Genomic DNA, 24,459 nt, shown 5'->3' on the forward strand with positions numbered 1-24,459 from the left:
TCTCTGACTGACTTTTTTTGCCCAGCATAATACTCTCTAGCTCCATCCATGTCATTGCAAATGGCAATATTTCATTCCTTTTTATGGCTGAATAATATGTCACTTCTTCTTTATCCATTCATCTGTTGATGGACATTTGGGATGTTTCCATAAATTTGGCTGTTGTTGATAATGTGGTTGTAAACATGAGGGCACCTGTATCCCTTCAAATAAGTATTTTTGTATCCTTTGGATAAATACCTAGTAGTGCAATGCTAGATAATAGCGTAGTTCTATTTTTAAGTTTTTGAGGAAATTCCATACTGTTTTCCAGAGTGCCTGCACCAGTTTGCATGGCTACCAACAGTGTAAGAGGGTTCTTTCTCTGCAACCTCACCAACATTCAGTTGTTTCCTGTGTTGTTAATTCCAGCCATTCTGGCTGGTATGAGGTGGTATCTCATCCTGGTTTTGATTTGTATTTCTGTGATGATGAGTGATGTTGAACATCTTTTCATGTGCCTGTTAGCCATTGGTATGTCTTCTTTGAAAAAAATGTCTGTTTGTGTCTTCTGCCCCTTTTTAAACTGGATTATTTGTTTTTTGGGTATTGAATTTAATAAATTCTTTATATATTTTGTATACTAGCTTTTTATCAGATATGTAATTTGCAAATATCTTCTCCCATTCCCAAGGTTGCCTTTTAGTTTTGTTGATGTTTCCCTCACTGTGCAGAAGTGATGTTTCCCTCACTTATTTTGATGAAGTTACAATAGAAAATTAGACAGCAACATGCAAGAGAATGAAACTGGACCATTCTTTACACCATATGCAAGAATTAATTCAAAATGGATTAAAGGCCTAAATCGGAGACAAGAAACCATCAAATCCTAGAGGAAAACACAGGCAGTAAACTCTTTGACATTGGCCATAGCAACTTCTTACTAGATATGTCTCCTGAGGCAAAGGAAACAAAAGCAAAAATAATCTCTTGCTGCTTTTAAAGTTCTCTCATTATTACCACTTCTTGCAATTTAATTACTGTGTATCCTGGTTTGAACCTCCTTGAGTTGATTTTTGGGGGCCTCTCTGTTGCCTCCTAGATCTGGATTTATGTTTCCTTCTCCAGATTTGGGGAAGTTCTCAGCTGTTATTTCTTCAAATAAATTTTCTGCCTCTCTTCTCTCTTCTCCTGGGATTCCTATAATCAAATATTATTATGCTTGATGGTGTCACTGAGTTCCCTTAATTTATTTTCATTTTATATTATTGGTCTTTTTCTCTCCTGTTCAGCTCTATTGCTTTCTATTACTCTGTCCTCCAAGTCACTGATCAATTATACTTCCTCTAGTGTACTATTTATTCCATCTAGTGTATTTTTAATTTGTTACTAAGTTCTTCACCTCTGACTGGATCTTTTTTTATGTTTTATATCCTTTCTTATTATAAAGGATCTCACTGTGATGTTCCACTCTTTTCTTCTGCCCAATAAGTATCTTTATGCCCATTACTTAAAACTCTCTATTAGACATATTACTTATATCTGTTTTATTTAGGTCTCTTGCTGTGATTTTTTTCCCCTTTATTTCATTTGGGACATATTCCTCTGTCCTATTTCATCTAACTCTTTGTGTCTGTTTTTCTGTGTTAGGAAAGTCAGCTATATCTCCTCCTCTTGAGAATAGTAGTCTTATAATGAAGAAATCTTGTAGTGCCCTGCACTGCAATGCTCCCTGTTCATCATAACCTGGTACTTTAGGTGTGTCTCCTATGAGTGTTGCTTGTGCCCCACTGTTATGGCTGAACCACTTTGCCTTTAGTCCAGTCATCTGCAAAGGCTCTACTTGCTTCTTACAGGCAGAGTTTGGGCCCTGTGCTTTTAGTCATCCAGTCTGGGGCTATCTTGGGTTTAAGTTGGGTCAGACCAGATGTTTGCTAGAGCTTTAGGGTGCTCTCCCTGTGTTGTCCCTGAGAGGATTTTGTTGGTGGCTGGGGCTTACAGTCAGACCATATATCTGCCCCTAGCCTATTGCTGGGGCCAAAATCAGACTGATCTCTGTGGTTGTCTCCCCCTCTCCTTGGGACAGTAGTCACTTTGGAGTGGTGCTGGCCCCTATTGAGGCTGCTTGCATACTGCCAGGTTCATGCATCACTTGGGATGGATTCCTGCCAAGGGTGTATTGAAGGGTGGGGGCAACACATGTGGAGTCAGTGAGTTCTGCACATATCCACTTCAGGCAGGGACCTGCAGCTACATGGTAAAACTCTTGCTGAGGATGGCTGGTTGGAGGGGGCAGATCCATAGAAGCACATGAGGATGGGGGCACTGTTAGCAAACTAATTGCAAAGAGTTTGTGCTCATTCCCACAGATGTCTGTGTATCTAGGCTGGGGACTGGGGGAGGAAAATAGCTCCTGCCAGCTCCTTTGCCTTTGGAGAAATCTCTCAAAGAGTTCCCTCTAGCACACACTCTGAGATTAGTATATAAGTCTCCTTCCATATATCCCAGACATTTTTCAAACCGCTGCTTCTATGTCATGTCTCCACAGGCCTATTTGTTGTGCTCTCTTTAAAGGCAGAGGACTTGGTTTCCTTTCACCCTCCTGCATCTCTCAGAACCAAGCCTGCTTTTTATTTTATTTTATTTTACTTTATTTATTTTTTTAAATTCCAAGTGCTAAGCCCCACTGATTGTAAAAATTCACAAAGCCAGGCCCCTCTAGTTTTCAAAGCCAAATATTATAGGGATTCATCTTCCCAGTGCAGGTCCCCCATGAATTTGGGTGCCTGGTGTGGGGTCTGTTCCTCTCTCTTTTCCACAGCCATAGCATCCCTCCCTCCCATAGACAGTCCCATGAGTCCATTTGGCTTCTGATCACATCACCTTCTTTAGGTGCCTTAATAGGGCCTCTTCTCTACATTTGGCTGTGGAGAGACTGTTCTGTTAGTCTTCAGGTTGTTCTCTGGGTTATTTACACTGATGTGTGTGTTATCCAGTTTTATCTATGGAATGAGGCGAGCCAGGATCCTCCTATTCTGCCATTTTTCCCTGCAAGTCTTTTTTTTTTTTAAAGATTTTATTTATTTATTCATGACAGATACAGAGAGAGAGAGAGAGAGAGAGAGAGAGAGAGAGGCAGAGACACAGGCAGAGGGAGAAGCAGTCTCCATGCAGGGAGCCTGATGCGAGACTCGATCCCGGGACTCCAGGAGTCCCAGGCTGAAGTTGGCGCTAAACCGATGAGCCACCCAGGCTGCCCATCTTCCCTGGAAGTCTTTAGTGATTTCTTTTTCAATAAGAAAACTTTTCCAAAAAAGAAAACTTTTTCAATGTACAGTGACACACATGTTTCTCATTTTAGTATTTCTGTCTCAAAAATGGACAGGATGAGGTGCAATTCTGGAGAAATTGTTCTTTGCTTTGTAGGTACTGGATTATGGACAAAGAAGATAGTAGAAAAGTTGCTTCTAAGACTCCACTCACAATTTGATATGATACAAAATAAGGACTTAAAAAATCCCATAAGTCAAGCATGTACAGTGTATGTACAAGAAAGTTGTTATTTTGCCTTTGATAAGATGCCAAACTCTGCCAGCAACTCCATATGTTGGATATGAAGGTGAATGTTAGATTCAAAATCTAGCTTGTCCTAAGGTTGCAGAACACAAAGAAGCATTGTGTTGTCAATATATGTTGACTTTAGCATTGCCAAAAGCCAATGTCAGACTTTGGCCAAGGTTTTCCCAAAGTTACATAAATTTTTCACTTTGAATTGGCTGGGTGATCTTATTAGTCATAGGCTAACACCGAGGTTCCCTTTTTGTTCTGAGGAACTCAAGAATGTAGAGCTGGAGCACATGGACAATTGAAGGGGCCAAAAAAACAGGAGACTTCCTCAATTTTAATCTTCCTTGGAATTTAGCTGTTGCTTGAAAAAAAAAAGTTCTTCTGGTTCTTCTCATCATGACAAGAGACCTAGAAGGAATATCAAGGCCCTTTCTAGCCAGTAGAGTTTAGAACTGACTGGCACTTCCAGGAATCACAGACATTCATAGAACATGGAACCACCCTACCTGCCTTTCACACAACAGTACCACACCTGGAGGTGGACATGACCATTTGCCCCCCCCCCTTTTTTTTTGTTTACTTTCCATTTTATTCACATTTCATGGATTATTACACTTCCTCAAAAACTAATACAAACTGAGATTACATTGTCTGACAATTCAAGTATTTTAGTTTTAGAAAACAATTTCCTATGTAAAATAGAAAGCAAACAACTTATCTGATTGCTAAGAAGTTTTACATCTGTAACGATCGCGTCTGCATCAAGCAGAGTCCGTAGTCCTAACCATGATTGCCTCTGGCCAAGAACGTCCCGGTGCCGAGGGCGGGACTGGACCGGCTCCTCGCGGTCCCCTACCAGAACCGCGCGGGACACGCCAGTTTCTACTACAGATTCTCACTTCCAGAATGAGAACGATTACCCAAGGGTTTGGGAGCGAGCCATTCGGTTTGCAAAGCCTTCAAAATGCACTTCCCTGCATTCTGACTTCAGACATCGAAGAACTGACTGATGCTCAGAAGCAGACATGTTTCACTCTTAAAATGAAACCAAAAAGGCTTTCTCAGTGAGAACTTGTTCTGCACTCGGATAGTATGATGGGATTTTCTCCCCCTACCCCAGAACAGGTACATTCTTTTTGGCATGCAGCATATCAAAAATATGATTTAGAACTGAAATTGCAAAACTATAATCCTTTTTAAGAAAATCGGTTCATAAATGGTCAGACTTGTCCTTCCATGGAAAACAGAATCTAAAACTGCTTTAAAAACTGGACACACATTTTCCAGCCTATAATTCTAAAAACGAAAAGATAGCACTATGCTCATTTTTGTGCTTCCTGGGGGAGCGCTCAAAAGGAGAAAGACACACGTGTTTGTAAAAGGCCACTGGGATGCTCGGTATTTGTCAAGATGGGACACAACTGATTCAGGATTAAAGGTTAAAAACACCTCCCCTCAGGCCACACAGATGACATACACACTCCAGAGATCCTCCAACTAACCAGGAACCAGGTGGGTTCCTTCAAGAGTGGCCTGTGGTGGGCAGACATCCAAGAGTCTTAAGAAGTACTTAGGGGGAAAAAAATTCTCACTTTCATTAATCATATAAGGGTAGTTGGATAATAAAAAGGAGCATGAATAAGGAAGGTTTAAAAATTTTAACTTTTAACAAGTAGGGAAAAAACCCTCCATAGACTAAAATCCTATTTAGAGTGATTGTGGCATAGTGAGTCCTGTTAAACAAAGCCCCATAGATGCCCTCACTGCGAAAATGAGACTTTCGGATTCTCATTGACTTTAATGAAAAGTATATCTGCTTGTGAGATTATCCTAAATGACAGAATGTGGGGAGATGCTTTAATTCTTAAAAATGATATGATGATATTTCCAAAATGGATTTCTTTGAAGTTGCCCCTTAGGCAGAAGGAGTCTACACATTACAAGTAACAATAAAGCACACTGTGACTTTTAAAACTAGATGTCAGGCAAAATTTTTAAAAATGTTTTCTGTCTTCTTGGACACCATGATAATGTATCAGGGACACTGACCATTCCATAGAAATAGAATATCTATGGAATTCCATCCATAGATATTGGATATCTAATAAATGGAATATCTCCTTTATTGAAAGTAAGAATCAGTGTGCCTTTTTTTACTTACCCTCATTTTTTACTTTCAGAAGTTTGGAGGCAGAAAGGGCAGAACATGTAAAGAAAGCAGATAGAAAGACACGAAGCATGATTTAGGTAAGGAAGTTGAGTGAATTAACCTGCCATTTGTCACAAAGTATTTTAGAAATGTATTTTTTTCTTCCAAGCTTTTGTTTAAATTCCGTCTAAGTAACATAGTGTAATATTAGCTTCAGGTGTAGGATTTAGTAATTCATCACTTACATATAATACCCAGTGTTCTTTACAACATACACCCTCCTTAATACCCATCACCCATTTATCCCATCCCCATCCCCACCAACCTCCCCTCCAGCAACCCTCAGTGTGTTCTTTATAGTTAAGAGACTTTTTCTTGGTTTGCCTCTCTTTCCCCCCATTTTAATCTGTTACAGTTCTTAAACTCCATATATGAGTGAAATCATATGGTGTTTGTATTTCTCGGACTGATTTATTTTGCTTAGCATAATATTTTCTAGCTCTACCTACATCATTGCAAATGGCAAGATTTTCATTGTTTTTTATGGCTGAGTGTAATATATATATATATTTATTATATATATAATATTATATGTAATATATATATATATATATAACCTCATATATATATATAACCTCTTCTTTAACCATTCATCCATTCATCTGTTGATGGATACTTGGGCTGTTTCCATAACTTGGCTATTGTTGATAATAGCATATATCTCTTTGAATCTGTATTTTTGTATCCTTTGGGATACAAAGGATCCTTTGGGATATTTATTATATATATATAATATTATATGTAATATATATATTATATATATATATATAACCTCATATATATATATATATATATATATATATATATATATATAACCTCTTCTTTAACCATTCACCCATTCATCTGTTGATGGATACTTGGGCTGTTTCCATAACTTGGCTATTGTTGATAATAGCATGTATCTCTTTGAATCTGTATTTTTGTATCCTTTGGGTATATCCAGTATATATATCCAGTAGTGCAATTGCTGTATCATAGGATAGATCTATTTTTAATTTTTTGAGGAACCTCCATACTGTCTTCCAGAGTGCCTGCACCAGTTTGCATGGCTACCAACAGTTCCTCTTTCTATGCATCCTTACCAAAATTCGATTATTTCCTGTGTTGTTAATTTCAGCCATTCTGACTGGTATGAGGTGGTATCTCATCCTGGTTTTGATTTGTATTTTCGTGATGATGAGTGATGTTGAACATCTTTTCATGTGCCTGTTAGCTATCTGCATGTCTTCTTTGGAAAAGTGTCTGTTTGCGTCTTCTGCCTCTTTTTTAACTGGGTTAATTGTTTTTTGGGGTATTGAGGTTGACAAGTTCTTTATATATTTTGCATACTAGCTTTTTATTAGATATGTCATTTGCAAATATCTTCTCACATTCCAAATGGTCGCCTTTTAGCTTTATTGATTGTTTCTTTTGCTGTGCAGAAGCTTTTCATATTGATGAAGTATGTTGGTACTGAATAATGGGTCTCAGTTTGACTGAACTCTCAGCAATTATTTTACATCTAATTTGAGATGATGCATAATAAGATGTTGAGCACATGTTTCTTTAGCTTGGCACCTGGCAACTGATAGTGACCTGATATGTATTGTCTTGCTCAGATCACTAAGTCCAAATCTGCCACAGGTCCCTTCTGACACTGGACTTACAAGCACATTTCTTCTATTTCTTTCTTTAGTTTCTCTTTTGGAGGTCCTATGATGAGTCCTATGCTGGTGTTAGGCCGCATCTTCCTGGGTCAGTTTAGGCTGCACTAAATTACTATATTTGGTGAGTTTGATGTTGCCACATTATACTATCTGCCACCAGATGCCAGTAGAGGACTGTAGCTTAAATTCAAAGAGCTAAATGTGCTTATTTCTAGGAGGCCCATGGAATAACATTCTAAATGGAAGAATAATCCCAACTTCCTGGAATTTACAAATCCCAGAAATGACCCCAAGTTACATGTAGCTGATCTGAAAATGTTTTTATTCTTAGTTCCCTAAAGGGTAGATATTATTTTAATCTAAACATTTAGACTAGTGAGACTCAGAATTTAAGTATATTTCCGTTAATCAATAGTAGGATAAATTTTGATCTTCTGACTTTACTTCTTTTCATTCTTCTTAGCCTGGTTGCAGGCCTAGCTTGAAAGAATTATGGTTCACCCCTTAGATTTGATTACATATTATCTTTCTGCAGTGAGAAGGCAGGGAGAAATGCAAAAGAAAGAGCTTGTCAGCATTAGTTGCATATAAATCATCTGAGAATCTTGTTAAAATGTAGGTTCTGATTCTGATTCTGCACTTCTAATATGCTCCCAAATGATGCTGATGTTGCTGGTTGGAGGACTATGTCTGTGATCCCTGGGAAATACTCTAAGGGGTCTCACTCTGAATGGAGAAGGAATCAGGGAATTTGTGCCCAGAGCTAATGATACCTCTCTCATAAGATACTGCCTATCTTCAGTTTAATCATGGTACTTGGGGAGCTAACCATCAAGGGATGCTAAAGACCCTCCTTGAAAGAGCTACAGAGCTCAGTGAGGTTATCCACGTGCTCTCAGAGGGTCCTTGTCTAGTTCTGGATTGGTAGGGAGGGTTGTCCAGGAGTGGATAAAAAACAGAAGGGCCTCCAGACCAGAGGGAATTTCAGAAACAGAGCTGGAGCCCCTGCTGGGAGCTTTGCCCAGAGATCAACAGAAAGGATCAGGCCAAGGAGGCACTGATGGAGAGGTGGCCCTCTTCATCACCTACCTTTGAGGGAGAAGGAGGTTAGTCCCATTATCTGATAATAGAGAGTGTTAAATCAAAGATTTTTTCCCCTGGAGTTTCTAGCCCCCTAAATTTAGAAATATAAACTATCTATTTATTTATTTGATTTTCATATTTCAAAGGAAGAGGCTATCATTCAGATGAGAAAGAAAACACGCTTGCAAGTCCGATTGGTTATCTACTATAGGAATGAGCAATTCTTTTCAATAGTGGAATATATGATGAAAATATATGGGAGGCGGGGAAGATGGCAGAAGAGTAGGGCCCCCAAGTCACCTGTCCCACCAACTTACCTAGATAACTTTCAAATCATCCTGAAAAGCTACGAATTCGATCTGAGATTTAAAGAAAGAACAGCTGGAACGCTACAGTGAGAAGAGTTTGCGCTTCTATCAAGGTAAGAAGACGGGAAAAAAAAAGAAATAAAAAAGATTCCAAGGGGGAGGAGCCCCACGAGGACCCGGGCTAAGGCCGGGGCGAGTGTCCCCAGGACAGGAGAGCCCCGTCCCGGAGAAGCAGGAGCTGCACCAACCTTCCCGGGCAGAAAGGGGCTCGCAGGGAGGTGGAGCAGGACCCAGGAGGGCGGGGATGCCCTCGGGCTCCCTGGGACACTAACAGACACCTGCGCCCTGGGGAGAACGGCCACACCACCTGCACCAGAAAGGGCTGGAGCACACCCAGGGGACCCCGGGAGGAGCGCAAGCCTCGGCTGGGGCAGCAGCTCTGCCCGGAGGGGAATACGCGGCCTGGGAGCAGCTCAGGCGGTGGCTCAGGTGGCAGCTCCGCACAGAGGGGGCTGCACAGCAGGGGAGCACGATTCCAGCCGCGCAGGCCCTGGAGCCCAGGGCACAGGGGGGCACAGCCCAAGATCCTGCGCTCCCCCCGGGACAGACGGAGGCCGAGAGGACACAGGACACTGAGGACGCTCCTTCTGCCAGGCGGCCCCGAGCTGTGCAGACCAGCGCCCCCCGGGGAGCATCCAGGCCCCTGCGGACTGGGAGCAGCGGTAGTGACTGAGGGAGCTGACTCCAGGGCTGGAGAGTTGGCCGCGGCCACTGTTGTTGTCACCCTGGGGTCACCTTGTACCTGAGACTGAGCAGGGGCATCACAGGATAAACAGCTCCCACTGAGCTGGGCACCTGGCAGGGGGCTGGGCAGCTGCCCCAGGTCCACACACCTGAGAATCGGCACAGCAGACCCCTCCCCCCAGAAGACTAGCTGGAAGGACAGGGGAAAAGCAAGTTATTGACCAAGAGCACTGGAAAGTTCCAGGGGAAGTCGAGGGATTTACAGTATATAGAATCAGAGGATAATCCCCCTTGTATTTTTTTCTGTTTCCCCCCTTTTTTCTTTTTTTTCCCTTTTTCTCCTTTTTCCAGTACAACTTGTTTTTAGCCACTCTTGCACTGAGCAAAATGACTAGAAGGAAAAACTCACCTCAAAAGAAAAAGCATCAGAAACAGCCCTCTCTCACAGAGAGTTACAAAATTTGGATCACAATTCAATGTCAGAAAGCCAATTCAGAAGCACAATTATAAAGTTACTGGTGGCTCTAGAAAAAAGCATAAAGGATTCAAGAGACTTCATGACTGCAGGATGTAGATCTAATCAGGCAGAAATTAAAAATCAATTAAATGAGATGCAATCCAAACTGGAGGTCCTAACGACGAGGGTTAACGAGGTAGAAGAACAAGTGAGTGACATAGAAGACAAGTTGAGGGCAAGGAGGGAAACTGAGGAAAAAAAGAGAAAACCAAAAGATCATGAGGCTAGGCTAAGGGAAATAAATGACACCTCAGCAGGAAAAATCTGTCTAATTGGGCTTCCCAAGGACGCCGAAAGGGACAAAGGTCCAGAATCTGTATTTGAACAAATCATAGCTGAGAACTTCCCTAACTTGGGAAGAGAAACAGGCATTCAAATCCAGGAGATAGAGAGACACCCCCCCAAATCAATAAAAACCGTTCAACACCTCAACATTTAATAGTGAAACTTGCAAATACCAAACAAAGATAAAGAGAAGATCCTTAAAGCAGCAAGAGACAAGAAATCCCTAACTTTCATGGGGAGAAGCATTAGGATAATAGCAGACCTCTCCACAGATACCTGGCAGGCCAGAAAGGGCTGGCAAGATATATTCAGGGTCCTAAATGAGAAGAACCTGCAGCCAAGAATACTTTATCCAGCAAGGCTCTCATTCAGAATAGAAGGAGAAATAAAGAGCTTCCAAGATAGGCAGAAACTGAAAGAATATGTGACCACCGAACCAGCTCTGCAAGAAATATTAAGGGGGACACTCTAAAAGAAAGAGGAAGTCCAAGGACAATCCACAAAAACAGGGACTGAATAGGTATCATGATGACACTAAACTCATATCTTTCAATAGTTACTCTGAAGGTGAACGGGCTTAATGACCCCATCAAAAGGCGCATGGTTTCAGACTGGATAAAAAAGCAGGACCCATCTATTTGCTGGCTACAGGAGACTCATTTTAGACATAAGGACACCTACAGCCTGAAATAAAAGGTTGGAGAACCATTTACCATTCAAATGGTCCTCAAAAGAAAGCAGGGGTAGCCATCCTTATACCAGATAAATTAAAGTTTATCCCAAAGACTGTAGTAAGATATGAAGAGGGACACTATATCATACTAAAAGGATCTATCCAACAAGAGGACCTAACAATCATCAATATTGATGCCCCAATATTGATATACTTGGAGCTGCCAAGTATATCAATCAATAACCAAAGTTAAGACATATTTAGATAATAATACACTTATACTTGGTGACTTGAACACAGTGCTTTCTACAATCAAAGGATCTTCTAAGCACAACATCTCCAAAGAAACAAGAGCTTTAAATGATACACTGGACCAGATGGATTTCACAGATATTTACAGAAGTTTACATCCAAAAGCAACTGAATACACATTCTTCTCAAGTGCACATGGAACTTGCTCTGGAATAGACCATATATTGGGTCACAAATCAGGTCTTAACTGATACCAAAAGATTGGGATCATCCCCTGCATATTTTCAGACCAAAATGCTTTGAAATTAGAACTTAATCACAACAAGAAGTTTGGAAGGATCTCAAACACGTGGAGGTTAAGGACCATCCCCCTGTTTGATGAAATGGTCAACCAGGAAATTAGAGAAGAATTAAAAAGATTCAAGGAAACTAATGAGAATGAAGATACAACAGTTCAAAATATTTGGGATACAGCAAAAGCAGCCCAGAGGGGGAAATACATTGCAATACAAGCATCCATCCAAAAACTGGAAAGAACTCAAATACAAAAGCTAACCTTGCACCTAAAAGAGCTGGAGAAAAAACAGCAAATAGATCCTACACCCAGAAGAAGAGAGTTAATAAAGATTCGAGCAGAACTCAATGAAATAGAGACCAGAAGAACTGTGGAACAGATTAACAAAACCAGGAGTTGGTTCTTTGAAAGAATTAATAAGATAGATAAACCATTAGCCAGCCTCATTAAAAACAAAAGAGAAAAGACTCAAATTAATAAAATCATGAATGAGAAAGGAGAGATCACTACTAACACCAAGGAAATACAAATGATTTTTAAAACATATTATGAACAGCTATATGCCAGTAAATTAGGCAATCTAGAAGAAATGGACGCATTTCTGGAAAACCGCAAACTACCAAAACTGGAACAGGAAGAAATAGAAAACCTGAACAGGCCAATAACCAGCAAGGATATTGAAGCAGTCATCAAAAACCTCCCAAGACACAAAAGTCCAGGGCCAGATGGCTTCCCTGGGGAATTCTATCAAACGTTTAAAGAAGAAACCATACCTATTTTACTAAAGCTGTTCGGAAAGATAGAAAAGATGGAGTACTTCCTAAGTCATTCTATGAGGCCGGCATCACCTTAATTCCAAAACCAGGCAAAGACTCCACCAAAAAGGAGAATTTCAGACCAATATCCCTGATGAACACGGATGCAAAAATTCTCAACAAGATACCAACCAATAGGATCCAACAACATTAAGAAGATTATTCACCATGACCATGTGGGATTTATGCCTCGGATGCAAGGCTGGTTCAACACTCATAGAGCAATCAACGTGATTGATCATATCAGCAAGAGAATAAAAAGAAGAACCATATGATCCTCTCAATAGATGCAGAGAAAGCATATGACAAAAGACAGCATCCATTCCTGGTCAAAACTCTTCAGAGTGTAGGGATAGAGGGAACATTTCTCAGCATCTTAGAAGTCATCTCTGAAAAGCCCACAGCGAATATCATTCTCAATGGGGAAACACTGGGAGCCTTTACCCTAAGGTCAGGAATGAGACAGGGATGTCCATTCTCACCACTGCTATTCAACATAGTACTGGAAGCCCTAGCCTTAGCAATCAATCAGGCAACAAAAAGAAATGAAAGGCATTCAAATTGTCAAAGAAGAAGTCAAACTCTCCCTCTTCACAGATGACATGATCCTGTGCATAGAAAACCAAAGAGACACCACCCCAAGATTGCTAGAACTCATACAGCAATTTGGCAGTGTGGCAGGATAAAAAATCAATGCCCAGAAATCAGTGGTATTTCAATACACTCAATGAGACTGAAGAAAGAGAAATTAAGGAGTCAATCCCATTTACAATTGCACCCAAAAGCATAAGATACCTAGGAATAAGCCTAACCAATGAAGTAAAGGATCTATACCCTAAAAATCACAGAACACTTCTGAAAGAAATTGAGGAAGACACAAAGAGATGGAAAAATACTCCATGCTCATGGATTGGAAGAATTAATATTGTGAAAATACAATGTTACCCAGGGCAACTTACACATTTAATGCAATCCCTATCAAAATACCATGGACTTTCTTCAGAGAGTTGGAACAAATCATCTTAAGGTTTGTGGAATCAGAAAAGACCCGAATAGCCAGGGAATATTAAAAAAGAAAACCATAGCTGGGGGCATCACAATGCCAGATTTCAGGTTGGACTACAAAGCTTTTGTAATCAAGACAGTGTGGGACTGGCACAAAAACAGACACAGAGATCAATGGAACAGAATAGAGAATCCAGAAGTGAACCCTCAACTTTATGGTCAACTAATATTTGACAAAGCAGGAAAGACTATCCACTGTAAAAAAGACAGTCTCTTCAATAAATAGTGCTGGGAAAATTGGACATCCACATGCAGAAGAAAAAAACTGGATCATTCTCTTACACCATACACAAAGATAAACTCAAAATGGATGAAAGATCCAAATGTGAGACAAGAATCCATCCAAATCCTAGAGGAGAACACAGGCAACACCCTTTTTGAACTTGGCCACAGCAACTTCTTGCAAGATACATCCATGAAGGCAAGAGAAACAGAAGCAAAAATGAAGTATTGGGACTTCATCAAGATAAGAAGCTTTTGCACAGCAAAAGAAACTGTCAACAAAACTAAAGACAACCTACAGAATGGGAGAAGATATTTGCAAATGACATATCGGATAAAAGACTAGTATCAAAGATCTATAAAGAACTCAACAGCAAAGAAACAAACAATCCAGTCATGAAATGGGCAAAAGACATGAACAGAAATCTCACAGAGGAAGACATAGACATGGCCAACATGCACATGAGAAAATGCTCTGCATCACTTGCCATCAGGGAAATACAAATCAAAACCACAATGAGATACCCCCTACACCAGTCAGAATGGGGAAAATTAACAAGGCAGGAAACAACAAATGTTGGAGAGGATGTGGAGAAAGGGGAACCCTCTTGCACTGTTGGTGGGAATGTGAACTGGTGCAGCCACTCTGGAAAACTGTGTGGAGGTTCCTCAAAGAGGTAAAAATAGATCTGCCCTACGACCCAGCAATTGCACTGCTTGGGATTTACCCCAAAGATACAGAGGCAGTGAAACGCCGGGACACCTGCACCCCGATGTTTCTAGCAGCAATGTCCACAATAGCCAAACTGTGGAAGGAGCCTCGGTGTCCATTGAAAGGTGAATGGATAAAGAAGATGTGGTCTATGTATACAATGGAATATTACTCAGCCATTAGAAACGACAAATACCCACCGTTTGCTTCTACATGGATGGAACTGGAGGGTATTATGCTCAGTGAAATAAGTCAATCGGAGAAGGACAAACATTATGTGGTCTCATTCATTTGGGGAATATGAAAAATAGTGAAAAGGAATAAAAGGGAAAGGAGAAAAAATGAGTGGGAAATATCAGAGAGGGAGATAGAATATAAGAGACTTCTAACTCTGGGAAACGAACAATGGGTGGTGGAAAGCGAGGTGGGCGGGAGATGGGGATGACTGGGTAAGGGGCACTGAGGGGGTACTTGATAGGATGAGCACTGGGTGTTATGCCATATGTTGGCAAATTGAACTCCAATAAAAAATAAAAAAAATAAAAAAAGAGAAACAAAATCATGCATGCATGTTAAAACAAATCCATAATACTCAAAAACCAGAAACAACTTAAATGTCCATCAACTGGTGAATGAATCAACTATAGTGTATCTATACAATGGATTAGGAGTCAGGAACAACAAAAAATGAGTCACTGATACATTCAATAACATGATGAATTATGTTATCAAAATCTATTGTAAAATGAAAATAGCCAGACAAAAAGAATGCATACTGCATAATTCCATTTGTATAACATTCCAGAAAAGACCAAATTATAGGAATATAACAGGCGCTGGGGTTTCAGTGAACTGAATGTTTGTGTCTCCGCAAAATTCATATGTTGAAACTACCCTTCAATGTATTAGAAGGCGTGGCCTTTGGGAGATAATTAGCATCAGATGGGTTCATAATGGTGGAGCCCTCATAAACGGGATTGCCTTTGAGAAACAATCTTTCCTTCCAGGGCCTCTATGGTCAGATGAAATAAATAGAGCAACTGAAGCTCAATTCACTTGTTAGAGGTTCCCTATATTCCATTACTAAGAGCTCCCTGTGTAGCTTGGCCTTCTGCTCCTGCATTCCATTTCCCAGAGTTAAACATCCTGCTTTGGTCAGCATTACCTTGTGTTCTCTTTGACTCTACTTTACTTTGGATTTTAATTAATTTTTATGTGTAGATTTGTATGTATGGGCCCATTGAATTACCTAAGTCTATCTTATTATTTCACTATTTTCCCTTTCTGAACTCAAACCCACTCAGATCAGCTAAAGATCACTTTTCCTCAGATACTCCATTAACTAGCTCAACATGTCACCCTGTATTTAACTGTGGGTTAAGATCCCTGTCCCAAATCAGGCTGAATATCTCTAAATCTACTGTGACTTTGAGAAGTAGGTACTTGTATGGCAAGAAAAACAAGTTTGGGAACCCTTCCTGGCCCTGTTGTTTTGCTTCTCAACTCACATTTGCCCACTGCCTCCATGCTGCCCTCTCAACCCAAGAGTGGCTTGAAACTTATGGAGCTTTTATTGGCACTGAAAAAATGGTGGACAAAGGGGCTGAGGTAAGAAATACAATTAGGGATAAGCCAACTTTAGGCAGTATAGTGTTGGGATTAGGATCATTTGCTTAGGAGTACAGGGTTTGAATTCTGGTTTTGCCTCTTACTAGTTATGTGATCTGAGATAAGTAAATGTTTTATTGCCTCAGCTTCTGCTTTTGTAAAATGCATCTGGTAATGTCTACTCCATATAGAGTCAGCATAGTGTGGTGATTAGAAGCATGAACTCTGCCTGAGTTTGAATTTTGGTTTGCCATTTGGCCTTGGGGAAGTTATTTAACCCCTGTGTAATGGCCAACTTCTATATCTCTGTAAAATTAGGGTTCTTAATGGCTATCAAAATAATAGTACCTGTCTCATATGAAATGGTATTATTTCTTATTTGAGGGTCCTGAATATTCATTTAGCTGCATTCTCGGAGAAGACCAAAATAAAACTAAAGAGGGATGTGATTCCTGACTCTAAAAGGAGAAATCCAAAAAGAGCTAGAATGCAGGATTTTGATGGCAAAAATAACCCCTTGTATGTGTGTGTGTGTTAAAGAAATAAACACTGAATTGTAGACGACAGAAAATGTAGGATTAATAGGTTCTCTTTACTCCCATCCAAGAAATCTATTTAATAAAAATAAATAAATAAATAAAAAGAAAAATAAAAGTGGGAGCCAGGTATAGCTTCAAGCCTGGGTGTGCTGGAATGGACCCCCTAAAGTGGCAAAGGGAATGAGGGGTACTAGGACAGCAGAGCTCAGCCCACTGGGAGAGCCCAGCCCTGATGGGACAGACAGGCTGCATCCAGGAAAGGAGAGGATAGAGGTTGGGGGTTTAAGGATCTGCTTCTTCTGTTCATCAAATCCAGTGCAAAACATTGTCAAAGGAAACATTGGAGATTTTGAGAATCAACATTATAAGACAGTGAAAGTAGGTTTTGGTAAGTTTGGAAATTTCTCGTGGAAATAATAAGTATATCAAGGAAAAGAGGCTCTCATAGTCAAGCATTTTCCCACTGTGTTAATATCAGGAATAACTTTACTTATCTGTCGCCACATAATTTAGATCATCTGTAAAAGACAAGCATCATGCAAATGAAAACTAATATGATGAAATCCTACTTTTCATTGTGATGAGTCAGAGAATATCTAAATTTGAGCAAATGCTCCATTAAGAATGAGTTGCTCATAATTAAGTAAAATGTTTACTCAAGTTTATTGAATAGCATTAGATTAATAAGCATTAAGAATCAGGTACCAGAGACTAAGAAAAAAAGTTTTTGCAAAAGATGTGAGTAAAAAAAGTTCATCAAAGCAAATGTATGAGTACACCTGAATATCAGCTTTTAAATGCTGTTCATGAATATTCTGTGAACTTAACTCTGGGGATCGAGTGTTATTTATTTTTGTCTATGGCAGTAAATTTCATAAAAGAACTCTTTAAAGGTAGGACCCCATTTCTCTCAATAGTGAGCTTTCAAATGGAAGATCTCTACTATGGGAGACCTCTGTCTCATAAAGTTCTATGGGTTTCCTAGGCAAGTTTCAAGTCCCTGATGGATGCCTACTTTTCTTGTAAAATGATTGAAGTGAATTCCATTATGTGCTTCTTAACTCAAGCCACATCTTCAGATTTGAGGTTTAATTTTTTATTCCCTCATCTTCTAGGAGAATTTAGCACTAAACAATAGGTAAACTATTAAAATAAACCTATGTGATTTATTACTAAGTAACTATCCTCAAAGAAACTTTCCTCCATGATGAATAAGAATGCAAAGCCCAACTATATAGGGTACTATATTTTTTAAAAATCCCAACTTGACCCATCAGCTTCTGTTGGGCTATTTTTACATTATTTTCATGCTTGCTTATATGGGGAAGTTCTTTTTCTTGGAAAGATTCATCAAAATACAAAACTAAAACCTAGAGCAGGTTCAGGGTGGAATACAGGTGTCCTTAGTGAGGATATTGGCATCAGTTGATTCTTTTCTTCAGCACTGGATCTGGTTGAGTTGAAGTAGCATTTTTTCTGTAAAAAAACAAAAACAAGAGAGTTATGTTTAGAGAAAGTCTTACTAGAAACTGGCTTTTCCTTAAAGATGTCAAAAAAGGAATATTGTACCTATTGGCTCCCAATTTAGCTACTGAAATCGGTTACCCTTACTCATTTGAAAAGTAATAGTGAAAAAAGGTATTTGCCTTAGGAATTTCTCATAAATATAAAATTGTTTCCACTTTGCCCATTAAAGGGAAAACCTTCAGTACATATTGGAATCTGAAAGCCCATGTTATGCCTGACTTACTTCTGTAATATTTTGTTTAGTTTTTGTGTCCATTTGATGGGAGGGTTCAAGCATACAACTGACTTATTCTTCTTCCAAACTCTGGGGGGAAAGAAACAAAAATAAAGATAAAGTATCGTTATATTTTAGTCAATCCTACACTTAAAGAGAGTTAAGTATAAAAATATTCCTGGATGAAGTGAAATTGGAGGTGGGCAGTTTAGCATCTGAAGTATGTGATTTACAGTGTGAAATCTGAGGAATGAGGAAAACACCATTTGCAGAATGGTCGTGTGTGAGCCAGTGGAGCTGAAGATGAAGTTTATAGAATCTCACACATCAGGGGTTAATGCTTTGCTGACAGTCTTTACATGAATTGGAGGTGGACCAAATAGCTGACTCCAAGATTGGCTCACTTTGAAATCTATATCACAATATCTTCAAATGTATTTGTCCATTGAGCTTGGGAGAACAAAATAAATTATAGAAAACACTCTCTTGAGAAAATTTTATTTGAAAAAAAATTCAATGAAATTTAATGTAGGGGAGTGACATTTGCATTTTGTTGAACCTCTAGTTAGTGAGTCTTTCACTGCTGTAAGAGATTCAACAACAACGAAAACAACAACAATAATTAATAGCTAATATTGATCACGTCCTTATAATGTGTCAATTGCTATGCTCAGCAGGTAACATAAATTATCTCAATTTCACACAAATCCTGTACAAGAGAACTATTATTTCCTTGTATTCATATGAGAAATTTGAGGTTGAGAGAATTTAAGTAACTTTTCCAAAACTACACAACAAATGCAATGGTAGAGCAGCATCCAAATGAAGGTTACTTGCCTCCAGAAACCACACTTTTAGCCACCAATCTACATGGGCAGAATCTGAATGGTTATCAGTGCTGGACACAGTGCCAAATGTTTTACCTGCAGTGGAAGACATGAGGTCTCCCAGGTATAGCAATCTGGGACACTCAACTTTCTATCGGGATGGACTTTGAACAAAATAATTTCTTCATATTTACCTTAGTTATGAAATAACATAGCAAGGATCCACCCATCTAGCTTTGAAACTCTACCCTAGTAAATGGATCTTAGAGAGGTCAGAGATCATAGCACTGCTAGATTCTTGAGCAGAACCTTCCAATTCAGTTTCTAAGTTTATGATGGAAAATAGATTTCTGACCATCTGAACTCACAATATTTTTATCCAATTGCTATGAGTTTCTCATAATTTCCAGGTTTTGTTTCCATATCTGATTAAAATTCAGAAACAAATTTGGTGAGAAGATTTAAAATCAAATTTAGTTAGAACCTTTATTGGTGAAGACATTAGGAAAAGTATAATGCCTTTTTAATGAAAAATTTTCATACATATTTTTAATATCCCACATTTCTTTTTTATAGGTTGAATACAACTAGTGCAAGAAAGACCCATAGCAAAATGGGACAAACAAAATGCAGTTGCTTACAAATGTATCAAAAGTCTAAAGAAGTCCAAAGGAAGAGCTGCTAATGAAAATGAAGTCAGGGATGCCCTAAGAAAGACGCTTTAACTAATACTTCAAGGTATTGTCATAGGTGGTGACAATATGGTTCATGATAGATATAGGAAGGAGAAATCAAAGTTCCAAGTAGTGATACACAAAAGATCTATAGGCTTTATTTAAAATATTAAGTGTAACAATCCAACATTGCTTGTACTTCTATTCTATGCTAGGTAAGGGATAAAGCACTGGGAGGAGAGAAATAAATAAATCTGATCCCTGTCTATAGAGAACTTATTTTGTGGTGGGAGTGAAAGACAGAGAGAGAGAGAGAGAGAGAGAACCACAAACATGATTATTTCAATATAGTGATGCTATAATAATCACAGCTAACATTTACTAAACATTTATTACATTTATTACTGTGATTTATTACTGTGCCGGACATTTTACTAGGGGCCTTATATGCAATGTGTAAATTCTCATTTGATGTGCCATGTGCTATGACAGAAGTATCAACAGATTGCTCTAAAGTACTGAAAAGGAAGGGTCACAGAAACAACATTTCAGTGAAAGAAAATACCTCCTGAATTTCTTGCAATCATTACTGTCCCCTTAGCCTAACTCTTCAATCAAAGATGATCTTAAAGCTAAAGGACGCTTCTATAAAACAGATGTTTGGACTAAGAACTATTGTGGATACTTATTTTCTTGCTCTTTAACTTCTGGGGAACAAAGTGTTTACTTCTGCTGGCAATTTGAATTTGGTAGAGGAGAGAAGAGGCTTGATGGCGTAACACCTGCTAGAGTCCTGGTTCTGTCCCTTTCTAGTGATATGCCTCAGTTAACCTCCCTAAGTCTCAGTTTCTGCTTCTATAGAGGAGTGATAACAGTAGACATAACTTAATTGGGCTTAAAGGACTAAGATGGGTGAATGTGCACAAAGCACTTAGCTCAGGACCCCTGCAAAGTAGGTACTTAATATTACTGAGTCTTATTATTATGTTGAGAATTGTTAGCAACTCTCAAAGTTAATCGCTTTGAGATTCTTGCGTAAGAATACTATGCTGTATGCCTGAAACTAATGCAATATTGTGTGTCAACAATACTTAAAAAATACTATATGGTTGGGCAGCCTGGGTGGCGCAGCGGTTTAGCGCCGCCTTCAGCCCGGGGTGTGATCCTGGAGACCCGGGACGGAGTCCCACATCAGGCTCCCTGCATGGAGCCTGCTTCTCCCTCTGCCTCTCTCTTTTTCTCTCTCTCTGTGTCTGTCATGAATAAATAAATAAAATCTTTTAAAAAATACTATATGGAAACATTTTATCTGATTTTCTTTTGTGTGTGTGTCTTTTTTTTATTTATTTAAGTTTGATTTGCCGACCTATAGTATAACACCCAGTGCTCATTCCATCAAGTGCCCTCCTCAGTGTCCGTCACCCAGTCAGCCCATCCCCCCCTGCCCGCCTCCCCTTCCATAACCCTTTGTTCATTTCCCAGATTTGATCTGATTTTCATGGGGAGAATAGAATAACATACATTTTTCTCCTGCAACTTACATGATTTCTCTTTTTGGGCACCCATTCCCAGGAGGGAAGATCTGAAGCCTTTCAATGAGCTGGATGGGGATAATGCCTGAGATCTCTTGGATGCATTTACACTTTAAATTTGTGTTGTAGGCCTCCAGAACACCTGCAAACACAATCAGATATTTTAATCCCTTTGGTATAATTTGAATTTAATTACTAATCTTTCATACAGAGCATTTGAAGATTTAAACATTTTAAGTCAGCGCTTTCACCCAGATGCTTTTAGTTTGTGTATTTCTGCCTGTCTTGGTTTATTTTCAAATATTGTCTACCAAAATCTTAAAAATAAAATCAGCTTTCTAAAAACATAACACCTATTGAAATTAGTGATAGTGTTTACTGGTGCTCAGGTAATTATTTAAATAATAAAATTTAAGAACCACCACTATGGGGACTTACAACTCAGTTTAATTAATACAGTGTGAAGTCAACTGATCTTCCCTCCAAACACATAAAAACCAAAGATATGAATTCCTTACAGTGTCCCCAGAGCAATAAGAAGCTGTAACAGAGTTCTTGTTCTTATCATGTTCAAACCAACCCCTCTCCCCCGTCTCTCTGAGGAAATTACACGGAAGATATTTTTTGTTTTTGTATAATATACTGGTCCTCCATATGTTGCAAATCATTACCAACCAAAGGCCAATAATAAAAATTCAAGATTATTTTATTCACAACACAGGTCATTAGTACTAGATACTTTTATAAGTAATCTAGGTCATTAGTACTAGATACTTTCATAAGTAATCTATTTCAGGTATTTTAATGAATTCCACCCTCTTTAAACTTACTGCCTACCACCATGCTTGACATGCTTGACCCCAAATAAAAGGGACCTGGCTCCCAAGGCATTTATAGTTTGGAGGAGAAAACCAATGAACAAATCTGAAATGTCACAGAACATTGTATTTTACACCCAAGATGGGATGCATAATGGGAACAGAGGAACTTGCCAGGGTAATGGGAAAGCTTTATGGAGTAAAGGAAGACAAAGGTCTTGAAGAATAAAAATAGCATGTGAAGCAAATTAAAATTGAAAAACAATTCCTTGTACCTTAAGAACAAAAATTGGTCTTTTACACCTGAGCAGAGTATATCATTCTGTACATGCCTCGGATTTCTTCAGCTATATAAAAACATACAATTTCAATTAGATATTTATCTATTTATGCAAACACAGTCACCCCATTTAGACTTAGAAGTTTGCTTCTTTGCAGAAAGCATGGACTGAAGTACCCGTGTTGTGCTTACAATGGCTCATGTCAAAGCCTAGCAGTATAGAATTGTGCCAAACATTCCCTGCAGGAGACCAACCAGTTGAGGTCAATTATCTTTAAACCTTATAAATGGTTTAGTCATAAGGGGTAGCATTGAAAGGCAGAGCAAAGAAGATATACACAGAAAGAATTAGTTGTAGCAGAGCTGAATCTGAAAAAGACCAGGAATAGATAAACCAAGTATAAGTCACATGGACACTGGATTTCAGTATTTCCCTCTATGGATAAGAATCTTAATATTACATGCTTCTAGCCTCTAAGAGTTAAATCTCTAAGCACCTTACTTTTAGAAACCTAGGAGCAGTTGAGTAGTACCCCCCCAGTCATATTGCTCCCCATTTTCTAATTAAAAAAGAAAAAGAAAGAAATGGTTGAAGACTATTTCTGCACAAAGCACAATGACAAGGTAAGTGAAAGTTCTCACCATGGACAGCAGGGAGGCTGCAGACCAGCAGCATGAGAAGCAGAGATCCCAGGGTGAACCTCATTCTGCCTCAAGGTGGAGTTCAGACTTCAGCTCTGGGTCTAAACTGTGGGCTCTGAGCACAGGGACTTCTATTTATTTATGCCAGTGAGGGCCCTCCCACCGCCTTTGTCTCCAATAGGTCGGCTGTGTCATCATTTTTAAAAGTCCCCAAATATTGCTGAGCTTGCTTCTTTTGAACTCCCCTTGCAAATTTTATGAATTGGCTTCAGAGCACTATAAGCATAATGAAATATTTCTTGATAATGTAGAATATAAATGGCAGGGATGCTGCAGAAATTTGAGGGTGGGAAGAGGGAAAAGACATCAGACTGGCAGTTGCACAGCACACTCTTTAGGATCATTATCTGTGATCGTAGTTTTGATTGCTACTTTCAGTGAAGGGTCAGAAGGCTTTCTCAATGAATTTGAATAAGTGCGCCAGGAAATTAGGGACTCTGTCAAGCACATCCTTGTGCCCCTGTCCCTTGTAAGAAAGTCTATCCTTTGGCAGATGCTCAATAAATATTTGCAGATCTAATGAATGTTTCCTTATGTACAGATTTCTATGCTGACTAGGTTACAGTTTTTCTACCAGACTTTCCCACCTTTTATTCCATTATCTGAAATATATAATTACTTGTGTAATTTGACCATTGTGGAAGTCCTGGACAGGGTATGTGTCTCCTCATGGTGTGCCTGTGTCTTGGTGAAGGAAGGGAGGCAACAGCTTTGAGGAAGAGAATCTTTCTGTCTCTGGTGTGCAGGTTCTCGAGTTTGAAAGCCAGGTGTCAATGGTGGGTGTCATTAAAATTTCATCAGATGCTAAAGTCAATATGTGGGTTGATCCCTTGGGAAGCAGATGCTAAGATGGATGTTAGAGTAAAAGAAGTTTCTTTTGTTGTTGTTTTCAAAATGACTCCTGTGATAGATAAAAGCGGGAGCATAGGTAGGCAGGGAGAGCCTCAGACTGCCGGGCTGATCCAAAACAGTCTGCCACAAATTAATGGGGATATCTTGAGAAAAGAATGTCTACTAGAAGAGCCCCACCATGGGCAGAAGTATCCAGGTCCTACCACCCCTGCCGTGCTCAGTCATTGGAGCTTCTCAGAAACATCATGGTCTCTGGTAGAATGCTCAAGCAGATCCTGGGGATGTTAACAGCTGCAGGCTGTCAGCTAACTGTACTTCTCACGGCTGGCCAGCAAGTTATTTCTTTAAGGGAGATCTGATCAATGATCCTCCGTGGCTGTCACACAGGGTTATTAACTAGAGGTTAAGAGCGCAAACTATGGAGTCACCCAGTCAATGACTTTGGACAGGTCACTTAATTTATCTATGGCTTCTATTTACCAGTTTTCACTTGGGGATAATACTAATTTTAAAG

The 24,459-nt window shown here is 39.4% G+C and overlaps 1 protein-coding gene across 1 annotated transcript; it reads right to left on the bottom strand.

Moving 5' to 3' along the window:
* Positions 1 to 15,927: 15,927 nt before the first annotated feature.
* Positions 15,928 to 23,143, bottom strand: CXCL13 (C-X-C motif chemokine ligand 13). The gene is made up of 4 exons (XM_025998073.2): positions 23,034 to 23,143; positions 21,303 to 21,435; positions 18,270 to 18,350; positions 15,928 to 17,995 (listed from the first exon to the last, which is right to left on the bottom strand). Exons 1-4 carry the CDS (start codon positions 23,095 to 23,097, stop codon positions 17,941 to 17,943), a joined length of 333 nt encoding a protein of 110 aa, XP_025853858.1. The 5' UTR covers positions 23,098 to 23,143; the 3' UTR covers positions 15,928 to 17,940.
* Between the last annotated feature and the right edge of the window lie 1,316 nt (positions 23,144 to 24,459).

The sequence above is a fragment of the Vulpes vulpes genome, unplaced genomic scaffold (genome assembly GCF_048418805.1).
Source record: "Vulpes vulpes isolate BD-2025 unplaced genomic scaffold, VulVul3 u000000899, whole genome shotgun sequence".
NCBI lineage: Eukaryota > Metazoa > Chordata > Mammalia > Carnivora > Canidae > Vulpes > Vulpes vulpes.

Excerpts from the sequence above, each read along its gene's own strand:
- CXCL13 (XM_025998073.2), bottom strand. The coding sequence starts at position 23,097 with ATGAGGTTCACCCTGGGATCTCTGCTTCTCATGCTGCTGGTCTGCAGC. Across the intron at positions 21,436-23,033 it reads CAGCCTCCCTGCTGTCCATG|GTGTTCTGGAGGCCTACAAC; the intron begins GTGAGAACTTTC and ends TTGTGTTTGCAG. Across the intron at positions 18,351-21,302 it reads TGCCCAAAAAGAGAAATCAT|AGTTTGGAAGAAGAATAAGT; the intron begins GTAAGTTGCAGG and ends CTTTCCCCCCAG.